This window comes from Sorex araneus, chromosome 7, assembly GCF_027595985.1.
Source record: "Sorex araneus isolate mSorAra2 chromosome 7, mSorAra2.pri, whole genome shotgun sequence".
Taxonomy (NCBI): domain Eukaryota; kingdom Metazoa; phylum Chordata; class Mammalia; order Eulipotyphla; family Soricidae; genus Sorex; species Sorex araneus.
This window is the reverse complement of record NC_073308.1, coordinates 54,761,900-54,781,499: the sequence shown is the minus strand read 5'-3', so window position 1 is coordinate 54,781,499 and position 19,600 is coordinate 54,761,900. Positions and strand designations below refer to the sequence as shown.

The following is a 19,600-nucleotide window of genomic DNA, read 5'->3' as shown; positions in this document are numbered from 1 at the left end:
AAAGGAAGGAGAAGAAGGATGGGGGATAGAAAGGAAGGGCAAGGCAAGGGGAAAGGAAGGGAAGAGAAGGAAAGACAATGGAAGTGGAGGGAAGGGAAACAGAGGGGAAGGGACAGGAGAGAGGAGGGGAAGGGAGGGGAGGTAGAGAGAAGCGGGAGAGGGGAGGGGGAGGGGAAAATATGCACATTGATTTTTTTTTTTTTTTTTTTTGCTTTTTGGGTCACACCCGGCGATGCACAGGGGTCACTCCTGGCTCATGCACTCAGGAATCACCCCTGGCGGTGCTCAGGGGACCATATGGGATGCTGGGATTCGAACCTGGGTCGGCCGCGTGCAAGGCAAACGCCCTCCCCGCTGTGCTATCGCTCCAGCCCCTGCACATTGATTTTTTAATGATAGACGCTTGAAATTTATGTAAAGCTATAATGTGATAAAATTTCAACAGTAAAATAAAAATTACATCTGTAGCTCATCGGCCATACAACAGCGGGCATTAAGCTTCCTTTGACCCACAGGCTGTAGGTGCCAACGCCTGCGGTAATCTCGAAGTATCCTGTATCTTACTTCCTCTTGGTCTACTCCCGCCCATCGTTTTGGACAGCATCCTTCTTATATTACTGTTTCCAAAATTGTTTCCAATCTGCTAATGGAAGCTTTCCGTTGCGGGGAATTATCTGCTTTGCTCCAACATCCTGTATTTTTTCCCAGCATCCTTATCCAGAGAAGGATTTTGAATGCTACACATAGAGCACCGCCATGTTATCCGGCTGGTACCCAGCACCTGTCAGGAAGCACCTTCCGGGAACTGCAGAGGAAAGGCGGCCGCGCAGCATGCTCAGGCGGGCCAGGCTGGGGAACGGTTTCTGAGGAGCTGAGCAGTTCCCCTGCTGCCGCGGAGAATCCCTGCGTTCCTCCGGGTGTTCCACGTGGCTCCAGCTTCTCAGTTCTCACAGCCCAACTATAAGAACGCACCATTTTATAAAATCTGGCTTTTATAATAACCAAATGAACGTTGATATATCTAAAAGGATGGCGGGACAACATGTAACCTCTGAGCAAAGGCAACCGGTTAAAGCAACTTGCTGTGAAGTGTTTCAGAGATGAGGAACATTCATCTCTTCACATTCAAGTTTGTCAAAATGATGCAGTACTGTACTCTCTGGAGAAATCTTAACAGTGAAGAGATAAAATTCGAACTGTCAGAACGGTGAAGAAGCAGGCTTTAAGAGATGTGTGTGGGTGTTCGTGTGAATTAAAGGTTACACAGCTGTCTTTTAAAAATGAGACTTGCAGGAAAGCTTCCTCTTTATAAAAAAAAAATGAATATTTTCCCTGAATGTTTATGTTCTCCCACGTTGTTCTTTATTCAGAAGCACAGAGGACATATTTTTTGAAAAAGTGAATGCAAAACTTAGCAAAGAATGAGTGCCACGCGCAATCTCCTTTGCTTAGATATATTAAATATCCTGCCATTTCAAGCATGGGCTGACTGGATTTGTCAGGAGCTGGGAGTGTCAAACTGCATTTGCCACTGAGCAAAAATAAATAAATGTGCTGAGCTCTAAAATCAAAAAGTCCTACACAGGCCATGTTCCAAGAGAGCTTGCAAACAAGACAGAAAGAAAAGTGACAGCAGAGCTCAGAGGCTTTCATTAAAAACAACTCAACAAAATCCATTAAAAATAAAAAACAAAGGCCAATCAAGTTTTGAGATGCACGTCTGTCAGGGGACAGCATTCTGACAGGTTTCATTTGTAACTGCCCACACTGACACTGTACTGAAGGGAAGTTGGATGCGGCTGCTTTCTCTTTGCTACTAGGTAATTGCTCATGTTGTTTCAACTCCAATTACAGCATAGCAGGTACAGAGTTAATCATCCCTTAAGTAGCTCTGTCCCCTTTCCTACAGGGCCAATTGCCATTGGGTTTGGGCCATTCAAAGTATTCGATGGAAATGAAAAAGCCAGTGAACATTCTTGGCTTGGCCTTGATCTAGAGAACAAGTTAGTAAGAATGTCAGATCATGTGATCTTTTTGTGGGAAGAAGGACTTTGACTTCCGCTCAGAGGTTTATATTCAGTGGGACCCCAGTATGGTTCTCATGAAAGAGTACCTGTCTGGTAATTGTGGTGCTTGAGTTTGGTCTCTGATATCGTGTGTTCCCCAGGCACCACCAGAAAGAATCTTGGTGATTCTGAAGCATAACTTCAGTAGCTGTAGGCTCTCCAAACGATACTAGGTGTGGCCCTTACTTAAAAATAAAGTTACAATTAGCTGACAGTTGACCCTTGAACAGCGCAGTGATTAGGGTCACTTGACTCCTTCATACGGGAAATCTATGTGGCTTTGTACTCCCTGAAATTAATGACTAATGATTTTCTGTTGGAAAAAAAACCATAAAGGAAAAATAGTACTACTTATAAATTCATAAGGAAGAGGAAATGCACTCAGAATACCTTATTGTGTTTATCAATACTATAAGTTTACATCATTTATCACCAAAAGATCAACATGTAAGTAGACATGAACCCGGTTTAAACCTATGTCTGTGTCAACAAAATTCATTACTTCACTTACTCAAAATATAGGCACTTAAAATCATCCTCAACAGGCTAACATGTATCTTGAAACAAAGTCAGAGTAAGGCAGACTGGGAAGGAAGGTCATGTTAGACCTCAGTCCCATCTCAGTATAGTAGAACCCAACTACATTCACAGAGTGACAATCAAGTAGAAACTCAGCCTGTGGAATAACTGGAGGAAACAAGTGAAGGTCTAAAATAAAGACTGAACTCTCAGGGGGTAGAGCCAAGAAATGAAGAAATTCTGGGGCACAGAAATAGTTATGTGGTGAAATGCCATAGTTAACGAGAAGAACCTTTGCTGAAAAGGAGCTGAAAATATTGGGTGGGGTAGAAAACAAGTCACAAGTGTTGATTCTATTATTGACTTCATCCTTGGTCTCTGTAGGACTTAAGCCAAGTCCTTCGGCCAAACTGACTAAGGCATCAAGTTCTCTAGGCAGTATTTCTCCGAATTTTCCAGTGGAGCTCCCCTTACAACCTAGTCTCCTTGTAATCCCCTTCCTAATGGCTGCTTCCATAGTCTTATGCCCTGGGCCTCCACTTACATCATTTTTACCCATCATCCCCTTGGAATATTCTGGGAGCCCGAAAGGGATCCATACAGCTCCTGATTGAGAAATACTGCCCCACATTTCAAAAACAGATATTTTCCATTCTGCCCCATCGAGCTATGTGAAAATCTAGTCAAATACAGAACTCTCAAGCTTACATTAGGTGTTTTATGGCCAAAAGGGAAAAGAAAAGAAGGAAAGAGCAAAAGGGGAAAAAATTAATTTCATTCGTGGAGTTTTTATGCTACCAACCTACTGCTGGGTATAGGGGTGACTTCAAGAATGATGAGTGTTTAAAAATACATTTCTCAAGCCAAAATTTATAGATGTACTTATTTATTTAGCAAACTATTTTTCACTTCACAGCTTGTTTTTCTCTAGGTCTCTAGGCTGAGTTAAAAGCATCCCCAAATTTCCTCAAGAGATGTTTGAAGGGGCTGGAGCCCGCACAGCGGGTAGGGCGTTTGCCTTGCACGCGCAGACCGAGGTTCGATTCCCAGCATCCCATATGGTCCCCTGAGCACCGGCCAGAAGTAATTCCTGAGTGCAGAGCCAAGAGTAACCCTTGTGCAGTGCTGGGTGTGACCCAAAAAGAAAAAAAAAAGAGATGTGTGAAGCTAAGGAGGCAGGAAGGGGCAAGTCTGTGACCTCTGCCACCACAAGCTACTTTAGCAACCTAAGCTGTCAGTTTTAGTTTAAAAAACAAGTGTCCTTCTTTGTTCTATGGGACAGGATCTTCTGCTTCCTAGGGCTACCCTGACTTCCACTATATGGAAGCAAACTCCCAGATGCTTCTCTCTCTGTATTTCATTAAAACAACAGCAGAAACAAGAATCAACTTGTCTACAAAGGGCAGTGACCAAGGAAAGTCATGTTCCTGCCTCCACAAACACATTTTTCAAAGGAAATTTTGATCACATCAGAGTGAGCCCATCCTGTGCAATTTAATGTTTATTAATGTACATGAAGGATCATGAATTCCTGGCCAGAGTAATCTTCCCAGAGAGCAAAGCTCATATGTCATTCCTCTCCTTTAGACTCCGCCAGGATCCCCATTCTCTTCAAGATAAGATTCTAATTCCTTAGAGGCTCTAAAGGCATTTGCCACAGCTTTATCTCACCACTTCACCCCCCAAAATCTCCCACCTCTCATCTTTTTCTCAGAACCCTTCATAGTTTGACAAACACAGACTGCAGCTGCAACTTTTCAGTTATTCCCCTTCTCCAACCACCTCATGTCTCACTCCACCCACGAACACTTTTAACTACCAATTCCAGCATTAGCTCTTCCAAAGTTCTTCATAGTCTCCCCACCCACCCTCCTACATACACATTCTGAGCTCATTTCCCCCTTTCCGTGCCTCCAGGGCCTCCTAAAAATATCTCCATTGAGGCTTTCATCATTTCCTTCTGCTCTGCTGGGTTGGCTTAGCCATCTCCTGTCCTCTAAGCTGAAAACCCAGTGAGAACAGAGATTATTTCCCGATCATAGTTGGTTCTCCAACTCCTGACACAATGCTTGCAACCAAAGAAAACATTCAAAAGTTTTGAGATGTGAATTAATGAATAAGCAAAGTTTTCATAATTCCTAAATTTTCATCCATATAACCTTTAGGGGCAGAGCCTGGCAAGCTTGGCAGAGCCTGGGAAGCTCCCTGTGGCATATTCGATATGCCAAATACAGTAACAATGATGGGTCTCATTCCCCTGACCTGAAAGAGCCCCCAATGCGGTACCATTGGGAAGAATGAGTAAGGAAAGACTGCTAAAATCTCAGGGCTGGGACAAATGGAGACATTATTGGTGTCCGCTCAAGCAAATCAATGATCAATGGGATGAGAGTGATACAGTGATACCCTTTAGGATCCAATGGACACAGAATAAAATTTTAGCAACCATAACATCCTAGTTTTAGTTTTTCTCAACGGGGTCCCAGGATATTCCAGGGGTGCCATAGATGAAAATCATGTGAATGGGGGTGAGGGGTGGCATACCATAAAACTAGGGACCCATCCAGCTTATCTGGGCAGAGTGAAAAAAAATGAAACAAGGTTGGAAGAGGTCATGGGTGGGTAATCATTGACAAATACTGCTCCAAATGAAGTGAGAAGAAATCTAGAAATATGTAAGAGATCTAGGGAACACAGAGCTTCCCATGCTCATATTTTACTTTACCATAGTCCTACCATTCCCACGTACCCATGTTCTATGAGACACTAAAATCATGAAAGCATGTGTGGTAGAAAGACACCTCTCCTTCCTCCTGATTCCATATGACTGTCATGAGAAGAGGAGCAGTGAAACACTCTGACTCAAGGCAGTGAGGAAAGCACTTTGCCACATGCACGTATGATTAGCCTAGAACACTCCAGGTTAGACACTAACACACAAGCTAGAGCACAATTTTTTTTTCCTGGAAAATACATTTAAGACTATCAAGCCTGCATAAAATTTAGAAAACTAATGACTTTTTATATGCTTAGCATGCCACAAAGGTGAGGCATCAGTAAGGCACTGTCAACTACAAGTACTTTTTCTAAATGACCGTTTGTGGGACTGTGTACTTGGTTCAGGTAAACAACTATCTAGAAAAAAAAACTAAGAACATGTAAGAAAACCCATTGCAAAGAACTATACTAGCCAGGAAAATGAATGAAATAAGGGTAGCATTAATAAATGTGTTAGACTATGCTGTAAAACATTTAATACTTGCCAAATAACTTAATGTTCACAACTCTATGAGCTAATATTGTTATCATCACTATTGTTCATTAGTCTTGTCACTCCTAATACTCTAATGAAGAAATATGTTCCACAGAGTAAAGTTAATTATTCCAGGTCACACTGCTAGTGGCACTGTAGCACTGTTGTCCCATTGTTTATTGATTTGTTCGAGCAGGCACCACTAGCGTATCCATTGTGAGACTTGTTGTTACTGTTTTGGGTATATCAAATATGCCATGGGTAGCTTTCCAGTCTCTGCCGTATGGGCAGGATGCTCTTGGTAGCTTGCCAGGCTCTCCTAAAGGGATGGGAGAATTGAACCCGGGTCAGCCACATGCAAGGCAAACGCCCTACTCGCTGTGCTATTGCTCCAGTCCACACTGCTAGTAAGTCATATTATTAGGATTCAAACTCCAGGGTTTAGATTATCAGTATCCATGAGTTAAATTGTGGAGCAAAATTCATAAGGTGATGTTTTATTTACTTTTTTATTTAATGGTTCTACAAAGTTGTTCATGATGATTTGTTATACACATTCAATGTTCCAACACCAATCCCACCAAGGTGATGTATTAAACACCCACCAGAACCTCAGATACTTGGAGATAGGGCCGTTAAGCCAGGAATTATGGTAACATGGGGCTGTAACAATATGGCCTGATCCACCTTGATTTGTGTCTTAAATGAAGAAATTAGGGCATAGAGATTGTCACCAAGGTGAACACACATAAAGAAAGGGCTACATCAGGCCAAGAGGAGGTACCTGCCGGCTAAGGAGAGAGACCTCAATAGAAACTAATGCTAGGAGCACCTTGATTTTCAGCCTTCAGAACTGTGATTAAATTCATGCTGTTTTTTAAGCCACGAGTCTGTGCATGTTATCCTGGCAGCCCTAGCTGACCAGCATGCTGGCTGGGCCACGCCCCACTCCTCTGTGAACTGGAGGCTCAACCCTCTGCTGTCAAGCCCCTCACACTGCAAACCAAGTGCTCCTGATTACAGTTAACCTGACTAACATTTGCCCATTTTCCAAGGCAAGAGCGGGTGCTCTGGTCCTTATTCACCTGTTTGGTCTTTAACCAAATCCATAGATGGCAACAACTCCAGTGCTGATGAAGAGGACATGATCATGAGCTCAGTGGGTCCAGAGACAATCCTACAATCAGTGACAGTAATTCCAAAGGCCTCACAGGGCCCACTAGCATTGGGTCCACAGCGGGGGAGGGATTCTCAGCTGTTTGGTTCATTGATGCAACCTGTAACATCTGCTAAGTGGCTGGCCCTTAGCAGGTGCTCAAGACATATTTCTTAAAAGAAAAAAGATAAATGTGATCCTGTAGAAAGAAACAGATTGCACAAACCCAAGGCATACCCACTTTACCCTGTGAGCACTGTGGCAGCTACTCCTCATTCTTTCTATCCAGCCATGTGAGAAAGCAGGAGCCGAGTTTCAGAGCTGTGGCGGACAAGGCGCCCAGAACCTTCCTCGTCTATGAAGGCTCGTGGTAACAGACACGAAGACGAGATGAACGCTGCTTAATGAGGATGCTCGACAAAACTTTGGTCCCTGATGAATGAAAGCATTAAGCTTCATTCATTAAGCTGATAAACTTAATCTGATTGTGAAGAAATGTCCAGAAAGATTTCCTGATCAAGAACTCAATGTACTTCCCCTTTTGACTTTTTAAAAACTAAGACAGGATGCTTAGAAGCCCAAATAAACATTTGGCTAAGTTTGCATAGCGGCCCCAAATGTCAAGGATTCTGATGGTTCCAGGTTATGGGGCAAGTACTCTCATAGCTCTTTACAACACGCCTCTGTGCTGACCCCAGAGTCTGAAATCACATAAAACAACACAGCTACCGTCCCATTGTTCTCGAAACTGCTCCATCAGACCAGCAACTCCGTGTTGTACTCATGGACTCAAAAAGACAGTGGAAAATACACAGTGTCTCTCTTCTACTTTATAATAAGACACGGGAACACAAGTTGGAAAACAGTGAGCAACCTGGGATCGACAATGAATTTAAATGGAAGTTGGTGGGGTGCCTGCAGTTTGTCATCCATGCAGCCTTGACATACAGAATTCCTGGAACCGGACTACCTTAATTCAGTATGACAGCTTGGTGGCAACAAAGCAGCATCCTAAAAATAAAGCATACATAATGCATCTTCCATGCTGGGAATGAAAAATGGCACAATGCTTAAATGTGACCAAACTGTTGTCGCTGGGGATTCCTTTACATCACTGTGCAAACTGCCGGGGGAGCTTGGGCGAGGCTGCTTAACTGAAGATCACAGGAGACCTCAGACTTCTTAGGTTCTGGACTTTTACATGGACATGGTCTGTTTGCCTCATCTCTTTGTTTTTTTCTTTTTGGTCACACCCAGAGATGCTCAGTGGTTACTCCTGGCTCTGCACTCAGGAATTACTCCTGGCAGTGGTTGGGGGACCATATGGGATGCCGGGGATTGAACCCAGGTCAGCCGCATGCCAGGCTAACACCCTACCCACTGTACTATGGCTCCGGCCCCTGTTTGCCTCATCTTAAATAAGCATCTTCAAACATTTTATTAAGCAGTGATCTAAACATCCCATAATATCTGATGACCTCTGAGACAATTTGCCACTCGAATAAGGATAGGTTGGAAGAAAACATACAAATATGTTCAGTTGTGTATGCACACATATGATTAGCATGGTAATGCAATAAAATATGATAAGTATCTTTGGCATTTAGAAAAATACCCAGCTTTGGAGGGATATTAGCACGCTCTCTGTGGGTGTGATGCAGTAACATTGCATGTTTAAGACATTAATAGCAATACCACTTCAAATCATGATACCTCAATTAAAAGGAAAAGAAACTTGCAGTAGTGTTCAGAGTGGTGTGTCAATGCTTACTGGGCATAATAAGTGTCACTGTCACTGTCATCCCGTTGCTCATCGATTTGTTCGAGCGGGCACCAGTAACATCTCTCATTGAGAGACTTATAGTTACTGTTTTTGGCATATCCAATACGCATGGGTAGCTTGCTAGGCTCTGCCCCTCGGGCTTGATACTCTCGGTAGCTTGCCGGGCTCTCCGAGAGGGGCGGAGGAATCAAACATGGGTCGGCCGCATGAAAGGCGAACACCCAACCACTGTGCTATCGCTCCAGCCCATAATAAGTGTGTCAAATTAAAATGTTGATTTCAGAAAAGAAATGAATGAAAATATTCACATAGCTGTAAATCAGAAATTGCCAGGCTAAAATTTTCCCAGTTTGCTGGGGAAAAATATTCCCAGTTTGCTGGGGAAAAAAAAATTCTAGTTTGCTAAAATTATCCCAGGTTGTCACAATGCTTTAATTATATCAAGTCTTATTCAAGAGGTGGTTTTGGTGAGATGAGACCTGAGAAAGCTTTATCAGAAAGAACTGGGTATAATTTCCAGTTCTCCTGCTAACTAGTTGTTATTTTATAGCAAATTTTATAACCGCAATGAACTTCAGGATACTTGTATTTAAAATATCATTACTTTCTGTTCTGTAGAATTTTGAATGACATTGCAGATAAATAACAGAAAGTGTGGCATAGACACTCTGATATACCACACTAGATTTTTTAAGAGGTGGGGTTAGATTGGGCACACTCTGGTACTCAGACTTACTCCTGATTGTGTACTCAGACATCACTCATGGCAGTGCTTGGGGAGCCATAGGAAGTGCCAAGGGAATTGAACTGGGCTTGGCTGTGTGTGTAAGGAAAGTGCCTTACACCTGTGCTGTTTCTTTTGCGCATCGCCAATTTCTTTATACAATCCACAACTAACATTTTAATTACTGCAAAACTGTTGTGAAAAATTCATTTGATATTATATTTCAACTGTGTTTGCATTTCCCACACATGTATGCATAGGATGAAAATCTGTTCCAGTGATAATTGCTGGATTTGGCAATGGGAGACTACTGGCGCCCGCAGGCCCCCCTTCCCTGCACCTCCCCTCCCCCCCCACATACACACCTAATCACAGCCTAACTGCCTAACTTCTCTCCAGGCAGACCTGTCCAGTACTGGGTTAGCTTTGGAGAAACACTTGTCAGAAAATGGCCTGGCATATAGTATGAAGCCAGTAAATCCCCTGATTACACACACACACACACACACACACACACAAACACACAAACACACACACGTATTAGTATTCTAGGCTAATCACCTACAATTTACCAAGATCAGTACCGAATAAAGTCTGAACTAGAGGTTCTATGCTGATAGGATCACCTCCATCAGCTATACTAATTAAAAATAAACAACTAACCCAAAGATAAGATGTATAATTAGGATATTTGTCTTTGCATGGAATCAACATAAAGCTTCTTCTAGAAAGCTGGATCACTTGAATAATATCATCTGATCCTGTATTACATCTCCTTTTGTTTTCATTTATCCTTTTTATACCCAGGCAGTTATATAACTGAGCAAGATACCTAATTACTCTGGATCTCTGCTTGCATATCCATAAAATGTTTCCATAGGGTACCCAACTCACAAAAATTTATGAATATTTAATGAGGTAATTATATATATACGTAGTATTTAAAATTGTGTCTGGTATAGAATAACATTAACATTACTCTTAGAATTGTGAAGAGTCTTGCTGTTTTTGCATTCAAAAAAAAGAAAGAAAATGAGAGAAAGAAAGAAAGAAAGAAAGAAAGAGAGAAAGAAAGAGAAGAAAGAAAGAAAGAAAGAAAGAAAGAAAGAAAGAAAGAAAGAAAGAAAGAAAGAAAGAAAGAAAGAAAGAAAGAAAGAAAGAGAGAGAGAAAGAAAGAGAGAAAAAGGAGGGAGGGAGGGAGGGAGGAAGGGAGGGAGGGAGGAGGGAGGGAAAGAGGAAGGAAGGGAGGGAGGGAGAAGGAAGGAAGGAAGGAAAGGAGGAAAGGAGGCAGGGAGGAAGGGAGGGAGGAAGGAAGGGAGGGAGGGAGAAGTAAGGAAGGAGGGAAAGGAGGAAAGGAGGCAGGGAGGAAGGGAGGGAGGAAGGAAGGGAGGGAGGGAGGGAGAAGTAAGGAAGGAGGGAAAGGAGGAAAGGAGGCAGGGATGAAGGGAGGGAGGAAGGAAGGGAGGGAGGGAGGGAAGAAGGTAGAAGTAAAGAAGGAGGGAAAGGAGGAAAGGAGGCAGGGACAAAGGGAGGGAGGAAGAAAGGGAGGAAGGAAATAAGGGAGGGAGGGAGGGAGGGAGGGAAGAAGGAAGGAAGGAAGGAAGGAAGGAAGGAAGGAAGGAAGGAAGGAAGGAAGGAAGGAAGGAAGGAAGGAAGGAAGGAAGGAAGGAAGGAAGGAAGGAGCTATAAAAACAAGACTTTCAGAGAAATATGAACTATGAACCTAAACTAAATTCTATTGTTCCTCCTACAAAATACTAGTTACCAAATCTCATGATAGCATCAGGCTAACAGACCCCTTGATTGTCTCCACAAACATAAGTCCCACAAGCATTATCATGGACATAATACATAAATTGCTAAGAAAATTTTTATTTACCTACACAAAAAGTTTTCTATGAGATTTTCCAAGATTAAATATAGAGCTAAAAACAATAGCATTTGTTCTGAATATTGGGCACTGGAAGCATATATAGGTCTATTGTTTAGAATCTGTGAGACAGTTTGAATATAATACCTACATTTCTTTAAATATATTTATATAAAACACTTATCAGGTGCCAGATTACCCCAAGATTTAGAATAACAACAAGAACTAGAGGAAACTTCTGCTTTCACAGACCTTGAGGATAATGGGAAGGTGCAGATCATTAAACAAGCATTTATAATACCAAGATATGATAGAGAATGAGCCAGAAATAGCTACTAGAAAATTAAATAAGATAGATCACATCCATAGGTGGATGTTTGAACCAAAAGAAAATTGGAAGTTCCCACAGGAAAAAGGTAGATTTCCATGGAAATCAAAGAAAAAAGTGTTCCAAGCAGGAAAATATTAGTAACAGAATAATTGAACAACACCTGTGACTCTCTCTCCATAAAGACAGAGATAGAGATTTCTCTCTCTGTACATATATTGACCATAACAAGAGGTTGTTTATTCACTTTTCATCAGCATAATTGGTTATTTGAGTAGAGTTATGTTTTTAGGAATATTATAAATTATCTCAGAGAGTCCTAAGAACATTCACCTGGTTTTATGACTAGTTACATATGAGAAGACATAAAAACAAAAAGTCTGATATTTTTGCAATGAATATTTAATTCACCATATTGAGCATCTTATCTATATGACTTTGTTGATTTCTTTCTGTCATCACTTACATCCAAAAGAACATTTCAGAATTGAATTGTACAGGACTATACTGGGAATATAAATTGTCTTTCAAGTTAAGTACAGTCTTTTCATTTATTTCCCAAGACAACGGTTATTGTGGTTACAAAATAAAACATCTTCTATGGGTCCAGCTACCAAAAATTTTAACTTAGCTGCAAAAGAGCTGGTTTTAGAGTTCTCTCAGACAGAGGAATGATTGTAAGGCTTGGAAACTAGGTGAGTAACTCAGTTAAATGGTACATCAGGTGCTTAGTGTAAGCAACAAAAATAAATAATACTTGTTTTCTCTGTGAAGAGCTCTAGGTCTATGTTTTCTCCCTGTATTAACTAGCAACAAATTAATATGGTGAGTAATATTGTCATTTTAGAGCTGAGGGAACTCAAGCATAGATACCACAACATTCTCAGGACACAAGGTTAGTTAATTCAAACCTAAGTATTTCACTTCCAGAACTGGGTTCCAAGTCACTGCTTTATTTTTCCAACAGCAATCAGGATTATCCGAGAGAAATCCAATGGACCTATTAGAGTCTCAACCCTCAGAATGTATTCAAGTGTTTATGTTCTCTTCTCAAAGGCAATTAAGACCTGAAGTGCAGTGATACAGAATCACAAGTTTCGCCCTGTACCTCTCTCTGCCCAGTACAGCTTCATAGTATGGCTGTGGTCTCAATGGTCACTAATATCTTCTTTATCTATGCCTCAGTTTTTGAGAGTTAAGGAACTAGAGAGATAGTACAGCTGGTAGGATACTCTCCTTGCTCACATTCAACCCGGGTTTGAGACATGGTCCTATATGGACCTATATGTTCCCCTGAACCCCACCAGGAGTGACCCCTGAGCATTCCTTTGGAGCCAGGAGTAAGCCATGAACACCCCCGGGTGTGGCCCAAAAAATCAAACATAAAAGATAAAAGATGCTAAAACTCAGTTGTTCCAATTGGGTTCACCTAGATTTGAAACCCAACTTGGCTACTAGTCTGGGAGTTGAAGCTAATTCCTTTGCTTAAATAGCCTGTTATTTTGTATCCATTAAAAGGAATAAAAATACTGATTCCTGAACAACAATATATGATCCATAGCAATCAATGCAGATATGAATGCATGAAGTAATTACTATAATCCTTAGCAAATCGTAAGCACCAGTAAAAATTAGATTTTTCCAGAGGTTCAGTGAAATGTTTGAGAGGCTTTCTCACATCAGCATAATCAAGGTAGACTGCTTTGTGAGCTTAAGGCGTCAAAACATAGCTGTGAATCTGAAGCACTCAGGCATGCACCAGGGTAAGTCAAGAAAATGAAATCTCTGTAAGCAAATCACGCTTACACCCAGAATCACCCGAGTCTAAGACAACATTTGAATACTGAAGTCTTTGGAAATGTAACTGATTCTCAGCCAAGAGTTTTTACTCCTCTTTAGTTCAGACTCAGTGATAACTGCCTAAAGTACTAGCCTTTCGGGTGTGAGGGAATAAGCCTCTCATTGATCATTTCTTGGGGGTTCTGTTGACCTGTGGAGACAACCTAGATCTACAAAAGCAACTTCTCAGAATATTTTGTATTTAAACGCAAACCAGTGACCCCGCCCCCCTCCTGATTTGTATTTAAAGCCTGGGGTAGCATCTAGCATCGAGAATCGGAAAGTATCTATATATGGCAAGAACAGGAGCACAGACCAGCGCTTGTACTCCAATGATTGACCACATACCCTAAACTCTGCCCAAAAGTAGCACCTGAGAGATCTTGGAAACCAGGTTCTATAAACCAGCTATGGACTGGACGAAACCATGCAGCCAGTTGGGGCAACTGAAAAGAACAGAATATCTTTGCTTTGCCTCATTTTCTTTGCAAAGTGAAGGAAATGAAGCCACTGTAAATAAAATTATATATGTGTGTATACACACACACACATATATATATACATATATATGTATATGTGTGTGTATATATATATATGTTCATGGGGTAGAATCTAATGGTCTGACTTGGGCCTCAAAAAGATTCCATCTGTGGAAGAAAAAATAAGCCACTTCCCTTTAACTTCTGAAATTTTCCAACAAACAAACTTCCACTCACTTCCACAGTAACCTATCTAATAATATGCTTGACTGTCAGCAAGCTCCGTTCTTCCGCCGGGCTTCCTCTCCCCATCATGCAAATTGCCATTGGCTTTAATTAGATTTAATAAGCCATTGGAAGTGCAGCGAGGGAAGCGGAGAGCAAAGATTACACGGCGTGGCCTAACTTTTTTTGCAAGTGGAACCCCGGGCATCTCCTGGGACGCTCGTGCCCTCCCAGGGCTGGGAAAGTCAAGAATGCCAAGCGTCTGGCAAGACACGCCGACGCTGGCCAAATGGGAGCCGTGGGTGGAGAAAACGACTCCGTAAAGAAGGAGCGGGAGAAAGAAGAAAATCCACCCCGGTTCCCAACAGCTGCAAAGAACAAAGCCTGGGACGCCCCGTTACCTTGGATGAACTCTGATTTCCGGCTCACGGAAGGCAGCGTGCGGTTGAGGCCCAGGATCCTGTCCAGGTGGAAGGCAAACACCTCACTCAAGTCCAAAGGCTGCTTGAGCAGTCCGCAGGGGCTACTAGGCCCACAGGCGGGCCCGGGGCCAGCGGCGCCGGGCTCCAGCACCAGCAAGAGCACTCCACTCGTGGAGGACACTGCCTGGAACCCCGCCACCGCCCCGTCGGCCAAGAGGCGCATTCTGCGGAGGTCTTCTTTGCTCAGCCACGCGGGGGCGCTCTCGCTGTAGATCCTGATGTTGCTCTCCTTGACCTTGGCAGGTTGCAGATCTGAGCCCCCACCCGGCCCTCCAGGACCCCGGAGCAGCCTCCAGGGTGGTTCCCCGGGCTTGGCCCCAGGGTTTCCTCCCTGGGCGTACCCACGCATTTCGGCCTCAGCGCCCCTCGCAGCATCCTGCAGCGGGAGAGATGGGTCCATCAGCACCTGCCCAGGGAGCGGAGACCCCACTGCATACTTCTTCCTGCGCTTGGGTCTCACCGTGCCCCGGATGTTGGAGGGCTTGCGGCGCTTGGAGCGTAGGGTAATGTACACCACGTTGGGCTGCAGCGTGGACTCATTGCCCTGGGCCTCGGGAGGGGCAAGGGTCCCGTCTAAGGGGATCTCTGGGAAGGGGGGCTCAGCGTTGGGGTCGCTGAGCTTGGGCAGCCCCTTTTCTGCTGCCCGTCGGTGCTGGAGAGAGGAGCGCCCCACCTGGCTCACCAGGAAGCCCAGGTAGATGGCACAGGCAGTGCCCAGCAAAAGGTTCCTCCGGGTTCTTGGACGCCTGCTGCTCCAGAGTTTGCGCGCCCGCGGCACACACAGGGAGCAGATGAACCAGTTAATGAGCTGCCCTGGCTTGTCTGGACAGGTCATCTCTCGGCCGCATCCACATGTTGAAGAGAGTTTAGAGTCGGCTGTAGGCTCCAGCTGACATGATGCATGGCTTCCTGGATCCCCGGCTGTCGCCTTCGCTTGGGTGTCGGTCCACAACGGGTGGAGGTAGGAATGCAGGTTGGGGATGGAGTTGATGCCGCCCCGCAGATACACTCCCCCAAGAAATGCTTCAAACGCCGGCCAGCCTCCCCCAATAGAAGTGTGGCTGGTTTCTGCGAATGAATGGAAACAGAATTAAACTGAGTCACAATCTCAAACGACTTCAGTTCCTCTCAGTACAAAAGAGGGGAAATAAAAAGTAACCCTTTCCTTTCATACACATGGACACTGACTTTTTCCGAGTTGCCAGAAAAAGAAAAAGACAAATGATAGATGTACAGATTTGATGTTCTCTTTACATTAGAGAGAACAAGCCACAATATTCAAGAATACAACTTGTTAAGTCCAGCCATCTGATTCAGAAGGAAAAGCATTAAAATGGAACAAATTGAGGTTTGTCGTTTATATGAAATGCAGAAATGATTTAAGATGCATAGCATTTTTTAAAGTACAACTATTCTATATTTTTTAATTTCCTGGACGAGCTAATTGAGCAGAAGTTTTAACATTCAAGTTAATTCAGAGTAGTGACATTCAAATTTAGAAACATATTCTCTTAATCGATGGTACAATTTTTGCTTCATAATATGTTCCATTATTTTGTACTAAGACTTGCCAGACTATGAAACCATAATACGCATGTATCCTAGAAGCAGTTATAGGCACACACACACACACACACACACACACACACACACACACACACACACAATAACAGATGCAACTGCTTTTCATTTCTTTTCTTTCCACCAAAGTCAGCTGAAAGAAACAAAAGGATCTCTAACTCGATTTTTTAAAACAATTTCATATGATTAAGAAGAAAAACAGAAGAGTTCGGAAGCAACCTTACTCACTCAGCTGGCCCCACGCTCGGCTCCAGGAAGAATGTAATCCCTGACTCTAATGCAAAGAACTTTTAAAGGCTGAGGCATGTAAGTAGAACATATTTCATGCTCAAGAGTGTTCCACATTTCAAATATTTCAACTGAGTTTTAAAAAGCTCCCTTGAAACCTGATTGCAAAGCACAATGCTTACTTGTAAACTATTGCTAAGCCAGTTCTAAAATGTGCAAGGTTCTATTTTTTTAGTAGTTAAAAAAATAAACTTTATTTTGAAATGCTGGAGAAACAATGCCGTAAGGCAGCAGTTTTCATTCAAATCATTTTTCTGCTTATTTTTAACCCCTGGGAGCCCTCTAGTGTCCTGTTTAGAAATAGACGCAGAAATATCAGTTGGTCTCCGGACCTTCGTGAACTGAGTGTTTACTTAAGGGTGGCTGAATAAATACCTGGTGAGAGGAATGTCGTCGCCCCTCTACCCCATCCCACAAGTCGGGATCAGAGCACCGTGCTTCTGGGGGCTCCAACTCACCTCACCGTCTTGACCATCTACAAAGGAGCTTTTGTCTCCCGCCACTTCTGAGAAGGCCCACAAAGTTCATAAGGAGAAGAAAGGGTTAACAACAAAGAGGACCAGAGCAGAGAGCAGGGAGATAGGAGTGCACAGAGATAGGAAAAGACATTTATAGTGTGTGTGCAGTTGCTCGGATGCGACAGCTCACAAAAAGAAGTCGTGGGCCGTCCCTGATTGGAGGGGGGATTTTAAAGGTGCTTAGTGATTGGCTTAGGAAGTTTGCAAGTCCTGGCACAAAGGCAGGGGGTGAGGACCTCTGGGTCTCACTGGGGCTGAGTCTCTCTGCGGCTCTGGGAAATGAACTCAGCGGGCAGGTAGGCAAGCAGGGACAGGATTTGTTTTAACCAATAAGAAGGTTGTAATGTGACGGGCAGGTAAGTGATTAGTTTGCAAATCTGAAAAACGACTACGTTTTGCAATGAAAATAAAATCTATATGTAGGGAATAAATTTCCAAGGAATAAAATGCCAAAAATTACCATAGAAGTCTTTGGCACTGTCCACCTTTTCTTTCTAACATAGCTGCCCCCATGAAGGAGGGAAAAAGAACAATTCTAATGTTGACAGTGGCTCAGAGATACCAAAGAAAGTTGAGGGAAACTTCAGAATTCACGCACCAAAGCCAACATCTTTTTTTCGTCCCTCTTAAGCACATGAGCATATAATTATTATTTTTAGTAATAAAAGATAACTTCTTGAAAGAAAATCTTGGTGGAGTTGGACTCTTATTGCGGCTTTTATAATTTAGTATGTTTCGAGTATTAATTGGATTGACTCCTTTAAGATCTTTTGACTTTTAAAAATTAAAAGTAAATTTTAGTCTGAGGCTGTGTTATAATGAGAAGTCTCTGATAGCGATCACAAAACAAAAAAACAAAAAACAAAAAAAATCCTTGTTTCAGCAGAACATGTTTAAGAATTGAATAAAAGTTGTGAGTTAAGTTTCATTGACTGCCCTGCTTGCCCACCCTCAATATGTCTCCTATTTGCAAAAAGCCTCTTTTTGCAAATAGGAGACATATGATCAGACTCTTCTCCAGTGGGAAGGATTGGTGCAGACTGAAGAATGCACTGTATAGGGCCAGAAGGAGTGCTTGGTCAAAGGTGTGGGAGATGGAGGGTTGTAAAAGGATCCATTATAACAATACTAATTGGAAATGATCACGTTGGACAAGAACTAAGTCTTGAAAGCAGGTAAAAGGATATACATGATAGCCTTTCAGCATCTGCACAAACCACAATTCCTAAAATGAGAGAGGGAAAGATATGGGGTCGGGGAAGGGAGGGAGGAGAGGTGCCTGCCATAGAGGCAGGCTGGGGTAGGGTGGCTTGAAGGGGTAGGAAGGAAACTAGGGACACTGGTGCTGGGAAATTACACTGGTGGAGGGGGGGTGTTGGAACATTGTATGACTGAAATGCAATCACAAACAATTTTGTAATGCTCTATCTCACAGAGATTCAATTTTTTAAAAATCTTTTTTAAAAGAATGCACTGTTGAGGGGCTAGAGCAATAACACAGCAGGTAGGGCATTTGCCTTGCACACGGCTGACCCGGGTTCAAGTCCCAGCATCCCACATGATCCCTTGAGCACTGCCAGGAGTAATTCCTGAGTGCATGAGCCAGGAATAATCCCCGTGCACTGCTGGTGTGACCCAAAAAGCAAAAAAAAAAAAGAAAAAAGAAAAAGAAAGAAAAGAAAAAAGAAAAAGAATGCAGGAATCAGTGTCAGTGTCTCTGCTGGGCCTTCAGTGACTTTCCACTGTCCACAGTTCTGTTGGGGTCACCTGGGTTCCTCAGGCGGTTCTCTTAGGCCTGGTGGAAAACAACCTCCAGGCTGAATTTTTCCTTTGGGTCTGTATGTTGAGTTCACACATGATCCAAAAGATACTAGCACGAGATTTGTGCAGAAAGCAGCAGATACCCAAAGCAGAGACCGACTTCCCTCAGCAAGGTGACTCCACATTTTAGAATGTGGAAATACTTGCCATCTTTTGCTCCTGAACAGAAAAGTGTTTTCTACCAACAGGTACCTTGAGACTCCAAAGAGAACTTTAATTTCCTTCTAGAAAAAATTAAGTATTTTTTTCAAATGAGTAGCAGTTTGGAAATTTATTGCCATCATATGACTTCTAAACATAACATGTAATTGCTCATCTAACCACCAAACTCTAAGATTTTGATTGGTTTGATTGATTTTTCTTTCTTTAGCTTCTGCACAAGATTATGGCGTGTCTTATCTTTTTTCCTCTGATTAATTTCACTTAATTTCATCAAATCCATTTTTATTGTTGTGGATGGCAATATGTCATCGTTTTATAGCTGAGTAGTATTCCATTGTGTGTCATAGCACATGTTTATTCATTTATCTAAGCAAAGGTATATACATCACTCCCAACTCCTGGTTATTGTAAATAATGCTGCAGTGTTTGTAGAGGTGCATTCACCTCTTTGAATTCGTGCTTTAATGTTCTTTAAATAAAAACCAGGAGAATTGTCTCATATCTTT

At 42.7% G+C, this 19,600-nt stretch overlaps 1 protein-coding gene across 1 annotated transcript in view; it reads right to left on the bottom strand.

Moving 5' to 3' along the window:
- The window catches only part of GASK1B (golgi associated kinase 1B), a 57,208-nt gene extending 41,430 nt beyond the window's left edge, over positions 1-15,778 (bottom strand). Inside the window, exon 1 of the mRNA XM_004606152.2 lies at positions 14,644-15,778. Within this exon, the coding sequence (XP_004606209.2) occupies positions 14,644-15,559 (916 nt within the window). The 5' untranslated portion in view covers positions 15,560-15,778. The remainder of the gene's footprint in view (positions 1-14,643) is intronic.
- Between the last annotated feature and the right edge of the window lie 3,822 nt (positions 15,779-19,600).